The sequence below is a fragment of the Trichomonas vaginalis genome, chromosome II (genome assembly GCF_026262505.1).
Source record: "Trichomonas vaginalis G3 chromosome II, whole genome shotgun sequence".
NCBI classification, from domain to species: Eukaryota; Parabasalia; order Trichomonadida; family Trichomonadidae; genus Trichomonas; species Trichomonas vaginalis.
In genome coordinates, this window is record NC_067204.1 from 15,744,587 (window position 1) to 15,759,904 (window position 15,318).

A 15,318-nucleotide genomic window follows, 5' to 3' on the forward strand; every position below is an offset into this window, starting at 1 on the left:
TTGACAATCAATTCTATCGGTGCGAAGCACCAATAAAAGTAAGACAAAATATAACATGGGTCTTCAAATCCGACCTTTTGGAACAAACTCGATAGTAAGCATTCTCTATTTTGTTCTATTATCAGTTTTGAGTATACTTTAGTCCTATAGATCGAGAAACTTTTCTCTACTCAATTATGATAAAAAGAAGCATGTTATGTTGGTTAAATAGATCATAAAATTGAATAATGAAGTTGATTCTATTGTTGTAGATAGTATTTCAAATACAATTCCATAACTAACATGGAATTCTTATTCATGAAAAAGGAGTTAATGGAGTTGATTATGGATAAAATTCAAAAGATTTGTGACAATTTTCAAGAGGATAATTTCTATTCAACAACTATCTTTAAAGGAATCAATTACTGAGTCAGTTAAATCGAAAAGATCTGGAAATGTAACCTCATCAAGTGAATCTTGACAATATTCTGCTGCACTATGAAGGGCAGTTCTTCCAAATATTACTTGTTTTTTTCTGAGTTTCACCTATTGAAAATAGTTGTCTATTACTACTTGACCTTGTGATCATAACTAGAGGTCAATTTTCAACTTGTTAACATAATTTCAAATCTATGTTTTCTATATGCAGAATTTGTATATGAATCCAAAGCAAAGAAATATTCTTGTTTTATGGTGAAATTCTGTTAAGAACTCTGGAAAATAAATATTTTTAGTCATAAATTTTTGATCGAAAATTGTAGAAATTACGATTATTTCCTATTCAAAATTTATATTTCAAAAATTAAAATTAAAATATATCTTTATTAAAAACGATATGTTAAAAGAAACTATTTAAAACATAATTAGTTGTCTCCTCGCCCGTAAAAATGTAAAATACCAAATTTGAAGGGTGAAAAAAATGTAAAAAACATGAATAGTATAATTTTTCACAATAACATACGAATATATATTATTTAAGAAAATAAAAATCACGCCGATTATAACAATAAATACAATACAATTTTAACTTAGAAAAATGGTATCTTTGCACCTTCAGCCATTGAATCATCTTTAGCATGGCGAACTCTGGCTGCTCCGATTGGTACTTTTCGGGAACAGGACAAATTTGCCACACGGCACTTTTTTTAAAAAAAATTAATGGAGCGGAGCGATACTCTGCTGCAGGAGCCCCAAGGCTCCCAATCATTACGAAAGGGAGCCTCAGGGCTCCTGAGAATCCATCAGCAGAGGCCTTTTCATTTGGCCTCTGCTGATCAAAGATTCGGCGAAGCCATTCTTCGTCTCAGGAGCCCCAAGGCTCCCAATCATTACGAAAGGGAGCCTCAGGACTCCTGAGAAACCTCTTTGAGAAGGTTTTCTTAAAGAAAACCTTCTCAAAGATGATTGTCAGCATTCACTCAAAATCTACCAAGAGTTTCAAAGTTTCAAATCTATCTGAAATGAAGCTTTGAATCTCTTGTATATCTAATTGTAGAGGTACCTTTTCAAAATGTCTTCTATTGATTAAATTTAATCAGTAAAAGTCATTTTGAAAAGGTACATCTCTATAATTGCTATTGAGCATTCACTCTTGGAACCTTGGAGCTCTTGTGTAGTGCATGAAAACTCCAAGATTCTAGCATAAAACATATATCATAGACATAATTTCTTCAAATATAATTTAAGGTTATTTTTAAAAAATTGGGAAAGCGTAATTTAAGGTTATTGAAAAAGTGACGCTTGGCAAATTTGTCCCGCACTCGTACTTTTCTTACAATATCTATCATTGGAGAAAGTTCAACAGTACATATTGTTCTAGCTTTGCCTGCAGGAACTGTAGGTCTGACTATGAGAGATTTTTTGTTAACTGTAGCCGATGCTGGAGTATTATATCCGTATGAAGCTCTTGAATTAAAAGATTTTTCTAAAACCTTTGCAGAAAGTTTTGGTTTTCCAAAAGGATAATCGAAGTTCTCCTGCATCCATGGAAGGCTTTTAACTTCTTCTGCTGATGGTCTCTTGCTTGGATTTGGATCCATCAAAGCCTGTATGAGATGTCTAATATTTGGAGAGACAGTCACTGGGACAACATAATCCGCGTTGACGATCTGTTGAAGAAGCTGTGTTTGGTTTGTTTCTGTCCATGGTAGCGCGCCGGTTGCCATCGTAAATACGACGACGCCTAACGACCACATATCTCCTTTCTTGCCATCGTATGGTATATTCGAAATAATCTCCGGAGGAGCATAGAACGGGGAGCCACATGGTGTTAAAAGCATTTGTTGATTCGACGTTGAGTGACAAAGACAGAAATCGGCTAGTTTGACGTTAAGATCTTGGTCTATCAAAATATTCTCTGGTTTAATGTCTCTGTGAGCAATGTTTCGGCCATGTAAATAAACTAATGCATTTACAAGTTGGCTCAGCATGTGTTTGATTTGAAAGTCTGCTAGAACACCGTTCTGTAAAAGGTATGAAAAGAGTTCACCTCGTGAGCAATATTCCATGACGACAATGATTAATTTTTCCTGATAAACTATATCGTGAATTTTTACAATATTCGGATGATCTAATGACAGTAAAATTCGAAGTTCTTGTTCAAAACGGTCAAATATTTTTTCGTTCATAAGAAGTTCTCAACTTACTACTTTGCAAGCAAATTGTTCATTTGTTTTCGGATTTTCTACAAGAATGACGCACGAAAATGCACCTCCACCAATCTTCCTAACATAATTATACTTGCCAAAATGTGGAGGAATATCTATTTTGTATGCATCGTCGATTGTCTCATGTATCATTTATTTTTGAGAAAAAAAATTAGTAGTTTTACAAAAACCGTTTTTGATTGTGAAATCGAGATTTTGAATGAAAAAATTTCAAATTATTGAGAACACGGCATAAAAATTTTTAGATTATCGTTAATATATCTGTGTGTCTTATGTAATATTTCAATGGAATTGAGCAGGAATTTTTGTTGGTGATTTATAGTTGAATTTTTAAAACGCATGATATATAGCATTTTTCGAAGGAGAGATAATGTAAAATGTAAAATTAAATTGATTTTTGAGAAGTTTATGAAATTACATTTCTTTACATAGCTATTGTACAGAACATTTGCAATCTGAACAAAGTTATTGCGGATTACATAAATTTGAATTGCATATTGAAAAAATAAAATCTGTTATAGAAGAGCAAATAATGCATAATATCATATAAATGTTCAAGGCTTAGAATTTTTTGTGAGGTTTATATTTACCTTTTTAGGATTAGAATTTGTAATCCATATCCAATTTATCAAAATTAATCAATCATGATATACTTTCAAATTTTTATTACAGTTTACAGCTCTAAAAAAATAGTAATATGATGTATGTATGCTATTTTATTACCGATTCCTACAATAACTCTCCGCAGTACTCATTTTTCAATTTTTTTTTCAATTTGTCCAAAGTGATTTCTTACTGATGTAATATTTACTGCAGCTAATTGATTTTAAGTAATTTTTCCTGGTCGAATCATGTTTTCGCTTGAGTGAGAATTTCAAAAAATACAATAAGAAATATAATTCGATATTTCCATATTATTTAGCCTCACCATTTTATTTTGAGTGAATCTATTCGATTGTCCCTCATTGTTACTAATTTTGACTCAATTTTTCAATAGCAAAATGTTCATTTCTAATATTTACGTCGAATGGTAGAGCTTATTTTATTTATTTGCGCATTATTTGGGTATAAATCAGTGAATAACGTTCCAAATCATGTTTTTTGAATTCAAATTGGAATATGGGAAATTTTTCATCATTTGTCAGCTAAATGCCTATTTATTAGATGTGGATCTTAAAAATTGACTAAATCTCTATCGATCATGTAATTTAAAAATAAATTAATTAATTTCCATCTCATTAGGAAGAAAATCAAATTATTATCAGCTCGGCATTGAGTAATTAAAAAGAATCTCCTGTTTGTTCTTCCACTAATGACAAAGTATGTTGATCCAAATTTTTTGCCTTCTCTACTTGACACAGCCCTGAACGAAACAAAGGAATGCGGGTATTTGTATGCCTTAAAAATGCAGCAAATTCAAGAAATATATAAAGAAAACTCTGATTTGGATCATCAAATCGAGCAAATTTCAATGAAAATTCAAAATGAAAAAGGTTTCATGGATAACTCAGAGTCTATTATTCAAAACCTTCAAAAGGAGTGCGAAAATCTTCAAAAAGAAAATGATGATAAAAAAGAAGAGTTATTCAAATCTATTATGGATAATTGCACCTACGAAACATATCAAGGAGAGTATCCATTCAAATATTTAAATGGAGTTGAAGGTGCAACTCCATTAGTTTTCGGAAATATTTTGAAATCATTTTTACTTGCTCAAAAGACAAAACTATTTCGACTCTATGATACACATAGAAAACTAACGCAGAACGTATTTTGTTTAGTCGATGAAGATCCTGAAAATTACAAAATTTCAGAAAACTTAGACTTTCCACAGAATTTGAGATATTCAGTCACTAATAAATTCGAAGATGCTATAAGCCAAAGTGAAATACCCGATTACATTCCTGAAAGCAACTATTCAAAATCAATAATTTCTCAGATTGACATTCCACAAATGAATCAAAGCAATAATGGGGTTGAATTTGAAGTTATTAACATGTTTAATACAGATTCAAAGCGAAACTACCTTGTAGATACTTATATTCATAAATTACGAGATAGATCACAAAAATCCCATGAAAAAGTCTTATCTCTTTTGAACGATATCGAAAAACTACCTGTTCCTGATGTTGACTACAGCAATCCTACCTTAAAATCCCCATCTTTTACTCATGATACAGCAAATACCATAAAAGATGCACAAAATGCAATAAACAGGTTCGCAACTGTCATTAGTATGGGCCATATATCTCAGATAGAGACAGAGAACGCAATCCACGAGCAATTAACTGATTTAGTTGACTCAATCAAATCTGCCAATAAAAATCTGTCGAATTTCTTCCACCAAGGTAAAATTCAGCCCATCAATACTAATAATGAGCAGAAGGAGACATCAGTACACGTAATTCCGCCTTCACAAGTCGAGAAAACTTTTGATTTGGCAGAATCTGCTGATGAAGTCCTCAGAGAAGTCTCCACGCAGCAAAACTTGATGATAGAGAACATGGTATCAATACAAAACCAGCTCAGAGAGAACGAAGTCCGTGCAAAATCGACTCCGATTTCATCTTCAAGTTCTATAGACATTTCGGACATTATTAAGTTGCAGGATGAAATAGTTCAGAAGCAGAATGAAGAATTTAACGAAATTTCCGAAATTTTCGAGTTATTGCCACAAAATATCAAAGATTCATTAAAAAATATTCCGTTTCCTGGAAAAGAGTCATTGGAAAATAATTCTGAACCAAATTTGGACCTAGATTTTGAGATTCCGAAGCTGACTCCGAAATATAAACCAAAACAAAGCTCAAACAGCGATCTTTTGGCTACTGTTCGCTCCAGAAAGTACTTGTATTACAGCAGACCAGAGGATTTGCAGATCCAACAAAGAGTTGTCGAAGAAGAAAATAAAATCCAAAAAATTTACGACGATTGGCTGGCCAAGAACTTTACATATGATGAGGCCAAGGACCCAATAGCAATTGCAGCCGAACTAAATGGCCTTAAAGAGCAATTACAACAAAAAGAAGAATTATTATCAAAGAGGAAGCAACAGAACGCGATAAATGAGGACAAAAACAAAACTAATGTTCCTAAACGTGAGCAATTGCAAAAATCTATTGGCGATTTGCAAAAAGAAATCAATGTTTACGAAAAAGGCCTCAAAACAGCAGATGATAAATCTGCAAAGTTCAGAGACTTGATACGTGAAATGACCAAGAAAATTTCGGAGACAAAACTCAAAATTGATAAAAAAGAAAAGGCACAAAAAGTTATTAATGAGCTAACCAATAAAATTAACTCCATTGATGACTACATCAAAGAACAGAAACAAAAAATTAAAGAAGGAGCAAATTAATTTTTGACAAAATTGTTTTATTTTGTATTTTAATAATAGAATAAATCTAACTTTTAAAAATTTACATGTTACCCAAAAGATACAATGATTTCTGGAAATAAAAAAAAAATTAAACTTGAATCCATTAATTGAAGGTGTACTTTAGGCTTTTTGACTGTTTTTATATGAACAATAAGTATAAAACTCTTCTGTCTAAATCAAATATTGAAGATATTCAACAGAATCATTGCCAAAGAAAAAAATAATAATAAAATATTTCCAAACTCATCATGTATATGTTACTTTCACCAGAGTCGTGATAAATTATTTTTTTGACTAGATAAAATTTAGAAGAGATTTCATGAACGAAAAAGAGAGAAAGGAGCTTGTAGCTTTGCTCTCACTCATGGATTCTGGTGAAAATAAATGTTTGGTTGATCAATATCCTGTTCATTATTTTCTTTCAAATGAAACAAATCGAACAATTTACTTTTGCAATCTAGACATACAACTATCAATACTACGTGTTTCAGAATCAAAATTCATCCTACATATATATATAGTTCATATAAAAAACATGAAGATAACTTAAAATTGATTCAAGATTGTATCAAAGAAAGCAAAAAAGAAGAAAATTACAAGTTCATTCTCATATCTGAAACTCAAATCGATGGAATTATAACAGATACTCAAAATTACAACAAAGAAAGTGATTATTTTATTTTCCAAAATTATCCATTTTTTAATAAGAAATATAAGGATATGTTAAAGGATATCCTTAGTACATTCAATTACATTATATTTTACAACACAAATGCAGATTCTGACCTTGATTTTTGGAAAAAACTAAGATCTTTTTCTCCACAAGAATTCGTTGAAGGATGGATTAATAAGTTCATTGAGAGAGTAGACGGTGTTAAGAGAAAAGGCGATATATTGCTTTTGGGCGCTTCAAATAAAATTTTCGATAAAATTGATCAAAATGAGAACTACAAACATAAAATTTGCAAGTACAGAATGTATCAAACCCCTAATATTAGTGAATTTCTTGAAAAAGAAATGTTAATTAATTTCAAAAAAAATGGAAACGAAAATCTTATAGTATTTCTTGATTTTACTGGTGTAGATGGTAAAGTTATATTAAATCCCCTTCCATCCTTCATGAAAAACGTTAAGAGGGTAATTTATGATAATGATTTTTCCAGATGGAGCTATTTATGTCCTGTTTTAACTGAAATTTATCCAGATATGGAAAATATCCGCAATAAAAACAGGATTTTTCATCTGGAAAATTTCACATTAAAACCTGATTTATTTAATGAAGATATTCTTAAGGGGCATGCAATATATATTGATTCCATACTCAAAGAACAGATTCAATGTGGAAAATACCCACATCTTACGCCAGAATTATCAAATAATTTGGACGAAATCATAAAAAGTGACAAAGTGAACTTCCCCGATGATGTTCAAATTTATTCTTTATCTTATTTGTTTTATTTCTTACAATGCAATAGATTGATTATTTACAAGCATGGAAGTATTCCTATTAAACCAGAAATTCGAGCAGAATTGCAAAAAACTTCAAATTTTGCAATTCAAAATAAGCCTCAAATAAAGAAAAAGTCTGAAATTGTTCCATTGATCAAGATCGCTCTATCTATCTTGAAAGGAACTCAGTTGAATTATCCTTTCGACAAAGAAAATTTGCAAAATCTTCAAACTGATTTTTGGTTGTTTTTAGAACAATTAAACGTCAAAAGCATCAATAAACAAAGGTTCATTTCCCAGATACAAGAATCGATTTCATAAAACAAAATCGACCTCTTCGAATTTGTTGACCAACTATTAAAGCCAAAAACTTATCTCTTCTCAGTTAATGGAGAACCACAATTTATTCACATTGAAAGTTTGTCTTTTATGAAAACCGGTTTAGAAAAAAAGTTTTCTTTTCTCGAATGTCATGAAAGCTGTTAAAATTGAAATACAAAGTGGTACAACGAATATAAGTTTCTACAAAGATTTGTTGACGAACAAAACAAAAATGAAGCATTGTATTTGTCATGGAATGAAGAAAATTTATTCTTTTGGTAAAAATTCAATAGAAATCCAAGTTTTGAAATCTGAAATGAACAAATACGCTTTATCAGCGAAAAACATCAAGTATATAGATGATACTGAAGATATCTATGTTGCTCTTGATGTTAACAATGATTGGAACTTGAATTCAAAGCAAATTGATCTTTGTTTGATGACGAAAAAGAATTATCCTCAAATTGGTAAAAAGAATGAAAATAGATTACCTGTTTATTCCATGGATATAACAGCTGGTCGTAATATGAATGGTCCTTCATATAATCCAAACTCCTTTGGTTCTAACATTAGAGGAATGAATGAAGAATACATGTTCATGATTTCGGATTTGCCAATTCAAGTTCAGGAACATTTTAAAAATGAAATTGCTGATGAAATCAAAAAGTCACTTAAAATTGATCAAATTTCTTATCAAAATGGAAATTGGATTGTTGATAAAAGCTTGGAAACAACGATTAAAGATGCATTCAGGATTAATAGACTCAGAATCCCTGATTTAAGTCGTTTGTACATGAGTTTGGATCAATTCAATATTTCTCATCACGACATAAAAATGAAGTTGTTTGATCATGTAAAAATTGAAGGAAATTTTGTGTTCATTGACAATGAAGATCAAAAATTCATGTCCGATGAAGACATGAGAGCTTTCTTAGAAGATGAAAGATTGGTTAACCAGAATACTCAGTTCTTCCAATATAAACTAATTGATTTAAATGAAAACATCATGACAAAGAAATATGATGCTTTCAAGATGAGAAGGATTTTGGAAGAAATGTATGATAACAAGAATATGAAAGATTTACCAAAGAAATTAACAGAAATGGGAATTAATGTGAGCATTTTGGGGTTCTTTTATTGGATGTTCAGCTGCGATGAAACAAAATATGTAGCTGAGAAAATTCTCAAAGACTTGCCTAAATAAGGATGTCAATTTGGAAGAAAAGTGAGAAAATTCCTAAAATGCTAAAAATGAATTTTCCAAACGTATTTTTTTATCTCATTTTTTTGATTTTGAAAAAAATTTGGAGAGAAGAACTCTTCGTTTTTGAATTTTATCACGATGGTTTTAAAGTATATTAGACACATGTATTGGTATTACTATTTTTGTATATTTTGAGAGAAAATGCCAAAAAAGTAAGAAAATCTAAGACGGTTTGAGAAAATATATAAACTATTGAAAATTTGAATTAAACTTCTAATTTGGAAAAAAGAAATTTGGAAAGAAGAAAATTCAAAAATCGAGATTTAGACTCAGCATCAAATGGAGAACAAAATGTTTCTTCATATGAAGGAAAAAAATTTTCTTGTGAAGAAATAGAGTTTTTAAAATTTTATTGTATGTAATGAAATAAACAAATATTAAAATTATTTTTTGATAACAAGAAAATTCCCAATAGAAAATATTTGAGAGAAAGAAAAAAAGAAAATTGAAAAATATTACTCTCCTTTATATTTCATGAGATTTTAAATTTATTCTCATAAAATTGACAATTTTATACGTTTAGATGAAAATAAGTGATTTTGGTTGAAATAGAAATTATTATTTGCTTACAGCTATCAAATAGATTTTTGCTATTTTGATTAAAATTTGTTAATCAAATTAATAAATTTTTTCTAAATATCTTAAATATCTGCATCACTCACATATACAATGAATTGAACGATAAAAATAATACAAACTCAACTAAGTTTCCTGTCTTTCAACTAAAAAAAATTATGCAAATTAAATTAAATTGTTTATTCAAATATAAAACAAAGATGAAGTAATTACAGTTATCATAAACTTTATGAATAACTCTGTAATTGGTTCAGATTTTCGTAAAAATATTTTTATTAATATCGATAAGAATACGTTTACCTACTATCACAACATATCGATAAACAAGAGTAGAGTGATTTTTATCATCGAAACTTTTTAAAAGCTGTAAGCTGGAAGTAAAAATCTTGTTTTTTCTGAGTTAGTTGTAGAACTATTGATGCACGAGTTATCATTGTGATGTAGAAGGATGTCAATGTACTGACTGAAGGATATGAAGTGAATTGAATTTCATTGAATTTCAATTTGATCAAAATTTGTTGAAATGATATGAATGTGTCAACATCTGTATCACTCTCTTTCACTCCTTCCCTATTCTTTCGAGAACGAAGCTAGCTCAGCTTTCGCTGAGCGAATTGACACTTTTGATGCCCTAAACGTACATGCTCTCAAATTTATCGAAAAAAATTATACCACCTAAACTAGTATATTCTTATTTTAAATATGATATTATCCTTAGAATCCACACTAGAATATATTTAAATCAACTTTTAAAAAAGTTCGAATCCTGCGCGTCTCACTTTTTAAATTTTCGAAAAGGAAAATTATATTCTCCTAAAATGAAAACCATTTTCCGAATTGACATCCTTAGCCTAAATGTTGTGATTAAATTTTGTTTGTTATTTAAGTGTAAATATTATTGTATAAGGTAGTCACAAAATCTAAGTAGTGAGGCTCTCAAAAATTGAACCGTACTCCATACAAAATTTGTGTACCCTCACTACTTAGATTTTGTGGCCTTCAATTGAGAGGTTAGTTTTGATAGAGCACGTTATAAAATTAAAAGGGAAAAATAAATAAAATTTAAACATTTAATTATATATAATGTAAGGAGTGTAATTCCAAATTTTCTAAAAACTATTCAAATTTGAGCATTTTTTTGGAAATAGTAAATCTAATATGTACATCTAATAACAACATGATTCATCACCTTTTCAAGCTCTGCAGTCAATTTTTTGAAATTTGATTGAAATAAATGTAGCAAAAATTACATTTCATTAGGGAATATATGAGTTTCTCTGGAAACAGGCTGATAAATTTTAAATTTTGTCCAATCAACATGAATGCATTGAGAAATTTGGATTGATTTTCTGGTAGAATCTGGAACAATTCAATCATGTATAAATGGATCATGTAATCATCATGAAATGTTAGTGTTAGAGTTCAAAAGAAACAGAATGAGTGGAAATCAAACACAATCTGAATAATTTTAAACGTATACAATCTTTAAGTTTGTATTTTGAATTCTACATATATGATTGTGTAATTCGTTCTTTCAAATTTTCGGATTCAGGCATGTTTTGATAAAATTCATTCCCAAAAACGTCAATTAACAATTAAATTTAGTGTATTTTAAATATATATATGTATTATATTTTATAAATTATATTAAATTCGCAAAATTTTAAGTTTTAAACAAAAATAAAAAATGTTCAAAATATGAAATTATGCATAGGATATTAAAATTTACATGTTAGCAATTTTTTTGAATTGCTTTCAATTTTCATATTGAAATTTTTAAGATTTTTTTCTGAAATAATAAGCAAGAATATCAACCTAAATAATATTAAATTCCATGCGTTAATTTCCCCTCAAAAGTCATTGACCGCCTCTCAATCTAGATTTTGTGAGTACTTTAGTTTTGTTGTCTATGAATGTATTTTTTAACGATATTTATCGGTGCTTCACGCCGATAGAATTAAGAAGCTGTATAAATTCTCGTTCAGAATTTTTAATCGTATATTTTAAATAAACTTATACTATTATTCATCGCTATTTGGTTGGAGCTTTTTGAATGAATTTTGAAATTCATAAATAAAGTTGAATTTCTTGTGAATGACATTCAAAAATGTACATAAAGTTGTCAAATTTATTTAAGACATACAATGCTCACCATGAATAATCACATATTTTAGAGTTTTAAAATTTGAAATTATTCTATGAGTTGTGCTCAAAACATTGAATAAATTTTATTTTTTATTTACTTTCAACACTGATAATTTATTAATGGAACCAGAGATTATGCTGAACTATTCGGTTCAGTTTAATATTGGTTCCGGGACTTTTGCACAAGTCTTCCTCGCAATACACAACAAAACAGGAACAAAAGTTGCCATTAAAGTAATTTCTAAATTAAACTGTATTGATAATGAAAGAAACCAGCTTCTTATGAGAAGAGAAATAGACATTATGAAAAAGCTCAAGCACCCTTTTGTATGTGATCTCTATGAAGTTGTGGAAACTGAAAAAAACGTTTACATTGTTATGGAGTTCGCCCAAAATGGGACGCTTCTAGAGACAATCAAATCAAGAGGTAGTCTAGGAGAGGAAGATGCTAGCATTATTTTTGCTCAACTCCTAATTGTTATGAAATATTTACACAATGAATGCAAAATTGCACATCGTGACATCAAAGCCGAAAACATTGTATTTGATTCCAATAGAAATATTCGAATCATTGACTTCGGCCTGAGTAATTCCCCAGATAGCAATAATATTATGCAAACACAGTGCGGATCAGTATCTTATGCATCTCCTGAAATGATTATGGGCCAAAAGTATACGTACGCTTCAGATGTATGGTCTCTTGGAATCCTTTTATATGGAATGGTATGTGGGCACTTACCTTTCCAGGATACAAACTACTCAAGGCTAGCCCAAAAGATTGTGTTCAAAGAAGTTGATTATCCATCCCAACTTTCTTCTGAGTGCATCGATTTATTGAAGAGAATTTTGAAAAAAAATCAAGCAGACAGGATACCATTAAACGAAATCGAGAAGCATCCTTGGATTAGTGAGAGATACAATTCTATCCTGAATAGCGTTACAGAGTTTCATTACAATTATGACTACATTTCTAAGCGAATGCAGTCATACAACCTTGACCTAGAGCAGATTCAAAAGGGAATATCGGATGGTGTAACAGATCAAGATACCATTACGTACAACATTATATGTCGAGAGAATCAAATAAGAGAATTCCATCAATCAATGCTCAACATATACAAATTAGCCAGGAAATACTCTGTGAAGTCCAACGAAAAGCTTCCTCCACTAAATCCAAAAGATCACACGAATTCTTTCAAACCCAGAAGAGCGGTAATCCCTGTGAATGCTCCTGTTTTATCTGCAAAGCGAAAAAAGATGCCATCATCACTTGTTTTTTCTAATTAGTTTTAACTTATTATATCATGTAAATTGTTATAAAATTGTTTATATTAATATCTATTATTTGACTATATCTGGGTCAGAGAATGTATATTTTCTCAAATGTCTATGTGGCTTTTGTCCAAAAAGAGCCAAAGAATCTGTTAGTATTTCATTTACAGTGAAGTTTTCAAGTGTTCTTTCAAATGATGAATGAAGTCAAGAGAGCTTTACTATAAATTGTTGGCGTTGTGATAATCTGGCTCCTTTTTATTAGATGCTCTTTCCACTTTCTGTAATTCTCTCAATTTTTTCTGACATCAAACTTCATTTTGTTTCATTGAGTTTTGGGCAATATGAACTTAATAGGTTGGCAGTTTCTTAATTGTAACAACTCATTGCAACATGAAAAACCGCTTTATGCCCAATTTATATTAAAAGGTCGGCTAATTCTTTAACACTAGTTTGTGCTGTCGCATGAAGAACCGTTTCACCAGATGCTGATATGATAATAAACTCAGAAGGAATTAAATGAAACTTCATTAATATAAACTACTAAAAATGTAAATTAAGGGTATAGTAAACTCAAAATTCTAGAGTTTTGAGAGTGCCAATAAACTCTATAGGCCTATATATATCTATATTTTAAAGGAGAGGTTACGCCATAATATTTGATATTATAAATTATTAATTCAAAATAAAAGTAGAAAATGAAACTAATTTTATTCTAACCTATATAAATATATCAATAATCTAAAATGATTATAGTCTGAACTATATTTTACCAGATTATCAAATATAAGAGAAATGAAATAAGGCATAAAAATATCATAGCAAAAAAAAAAGGTAGTGGGGCTTCCAGGCGCGTTGCGCCCTCTAGCCCTGAAGATGTTTAGTATAAATGAAGTTTTTATTCGGAGGGCTTCCAGGCGCGTTGCGCCCTCTAGCCCTGAAGATGTTTTTCCCAAGACCCAAGAGGAGGACCGAACCCCAGCCGACCAGCCGTTAACGCTTTTCACAAATTATATATGTTTTCATGCTTTGTCACTTTTCTGTCACTTTTCAGGTAAAAATATTTTTATTATTATATATAAATGAATTTTACAAAACCACCGTTACCGTTCTTTGGAAATAAGAGTAGATGTAAAGATATTATATTGAGAGAACTTAAGAAACTACCGAATGGTCTAACATTTGTAGATTTGTTCGGTGGAAGTTTCTATATATCCCATTTATGTCATACAATATTCCCAGACTCAAAGATTATATGCAATGACTTCGACAACTATATGGACCGTCTCAAACATATACCAGATACAAACAATATATTGAAAGAGTTAAAAGAAAAGATACCTATAGGTAAGATGGAACGTATACCATTAGATAACAAAAATATTGTGAGAGAGGTTTTGAAAAAAGCAGAATATATAGACTGGGATAGTATATCTGCTAGACTATTATATAGTGGTTCTATAAGAGTTCATGACATTGAAACACTTATGTCAAACGTTTTATATCTTAACTATACAAATGTTTTCAAAGAGGACATAGAAAAATATATTGAGGGTATAGAGTTTGTGAGATGTCATTGGACAGAGTTGTATGAAAAATATAAAGACAAGGAAAATGTTTTCTTTATAGTGGACCCGCCGTTCTATAACACATGGGATTTTCAATACCAAGTAGACTGGACTTTGAGAGACTCTTTAGAAACTTTAGACGTTATACATAACCATCCATGCTTTTACTTTACATCCGATAAAAGTGGTTTGGAAACCGTTATGAGATGGTTAGAGGACATACATGACTATGAGTTTAGATATGACAAGATAGAATATGAGAGAGGTCCTATAAACCGGAGAAAGTGTCACAATAAAGAAATTTTATTAGTAAGTAAATGTGGTTTGAAATAGGACTACTTGTTTTAGGTTTTTTCCATTGTGTCATTTATTTATTTGACGTGGCAGAAAAGTACAGAGAATATGAAGATGAACCAATGCCTGCAAATGTTCAGTATATGTACTCGTAAGAGATATTTTTATCTAATATTAAATGGACGCACAGAACTTAGCGAATGCACAGCAACCTGGACAACCAAACCCAGAGAATATTCCAAATGAAGTTAGAATACAAACTGCAATGGCAAACTATGGTCAAGTGCCAACAGATGTACAAATGCAAACTGCCATGTCAAATGACGCTGCGTTAGGTTTGCCACCATGGTATGCAAATATGAGATGGAAAGAGTTTTATACAAACCCTGAAGTGGGATATAAACA

General features: G+C 30.4%; 4 protein-coding genes across 4 annotated transcripts, besides 2 other annotated features; all 4 read left to right on the plus strand.

The window, feature by feature from the left end:
• Positions 1-1,090: 1,090 nt before the first annotated feature.
• Positions 1,091-1,741: a mobile genetic element.
• A 2,148-nt stretch (positions 1,742-3,889) lies between these two features.
• TVAGG3_0551720 (uncharacterized protein) lies at positions 3,890-6,207 on the plus strand (the record flags this gene model as incomplete). Its single annotated transcript, XM_001313412.1, has 1 exon — positions 3,958-6,003. One exon carries the CDS (start codon positions 3,958-3,960, stop codon positions 6,001-6,003), a length of 2,046 nt encoding a protein of 681 aa, XP_001313413.1.
• A 132-nt stretch (positions 6,208-6,339) lies between these two features.
• TVAGG3_0551730 (uncharacterized protein) lies at positions 6,340-9,334 on the plus strand (the record flags this gene model as incomplete). Its single annotated transcript, XM_001313411.1, has 1 exon — positions 7,946-8,998. One exon carries the CDS (start codon positions 7,946-7,948, stop codon positions 8,996-8,998), a length of 1,053 nt encoding a protein of 350 aa, XP_001313412.1.
• Positions 9,335-11,867: 2,533 nt separating this feature from the next.
• Positions 11,868-13,139, plus strand: TVAGG3_0551740 (protein serine/threonine kinase protein; the record flags this gene model as incomplete). Its single annotated transcript, XM_001313410.1, has 1 exon — positions 11,900-13,066. The coding sequence occupies one exon, from the start codon at positions 11,900-11,902 to the stop codon at positions 13,064-13,066; it is 1,167 nt and encodes a 388-aa protein (XP_001313411.1).
• A 472-nt stretch (positions 13,140-13,611) lies between these two features.
• Positions 13,612-13,633: a mobile genetic element.
• A 500-nt stretch (positions 13,634-14,133) lies between these two features.
• On the plus strand, positions 14,134-14,413 carry TVAGG3_0551760 (phage tail repeat-like family; the record flags this gene model as incomplete). Its single annotated transcript, XM_051238197.1, has 1 exon — positions 14,134-14,413. A coding segment is annotated over one exon (280 nt), but the record flags the coding sequence as incomplete, so codon positions are not given.
• Between the last annotated feature and the right edge of the window lie 905 nt (positions 14,414-15,318).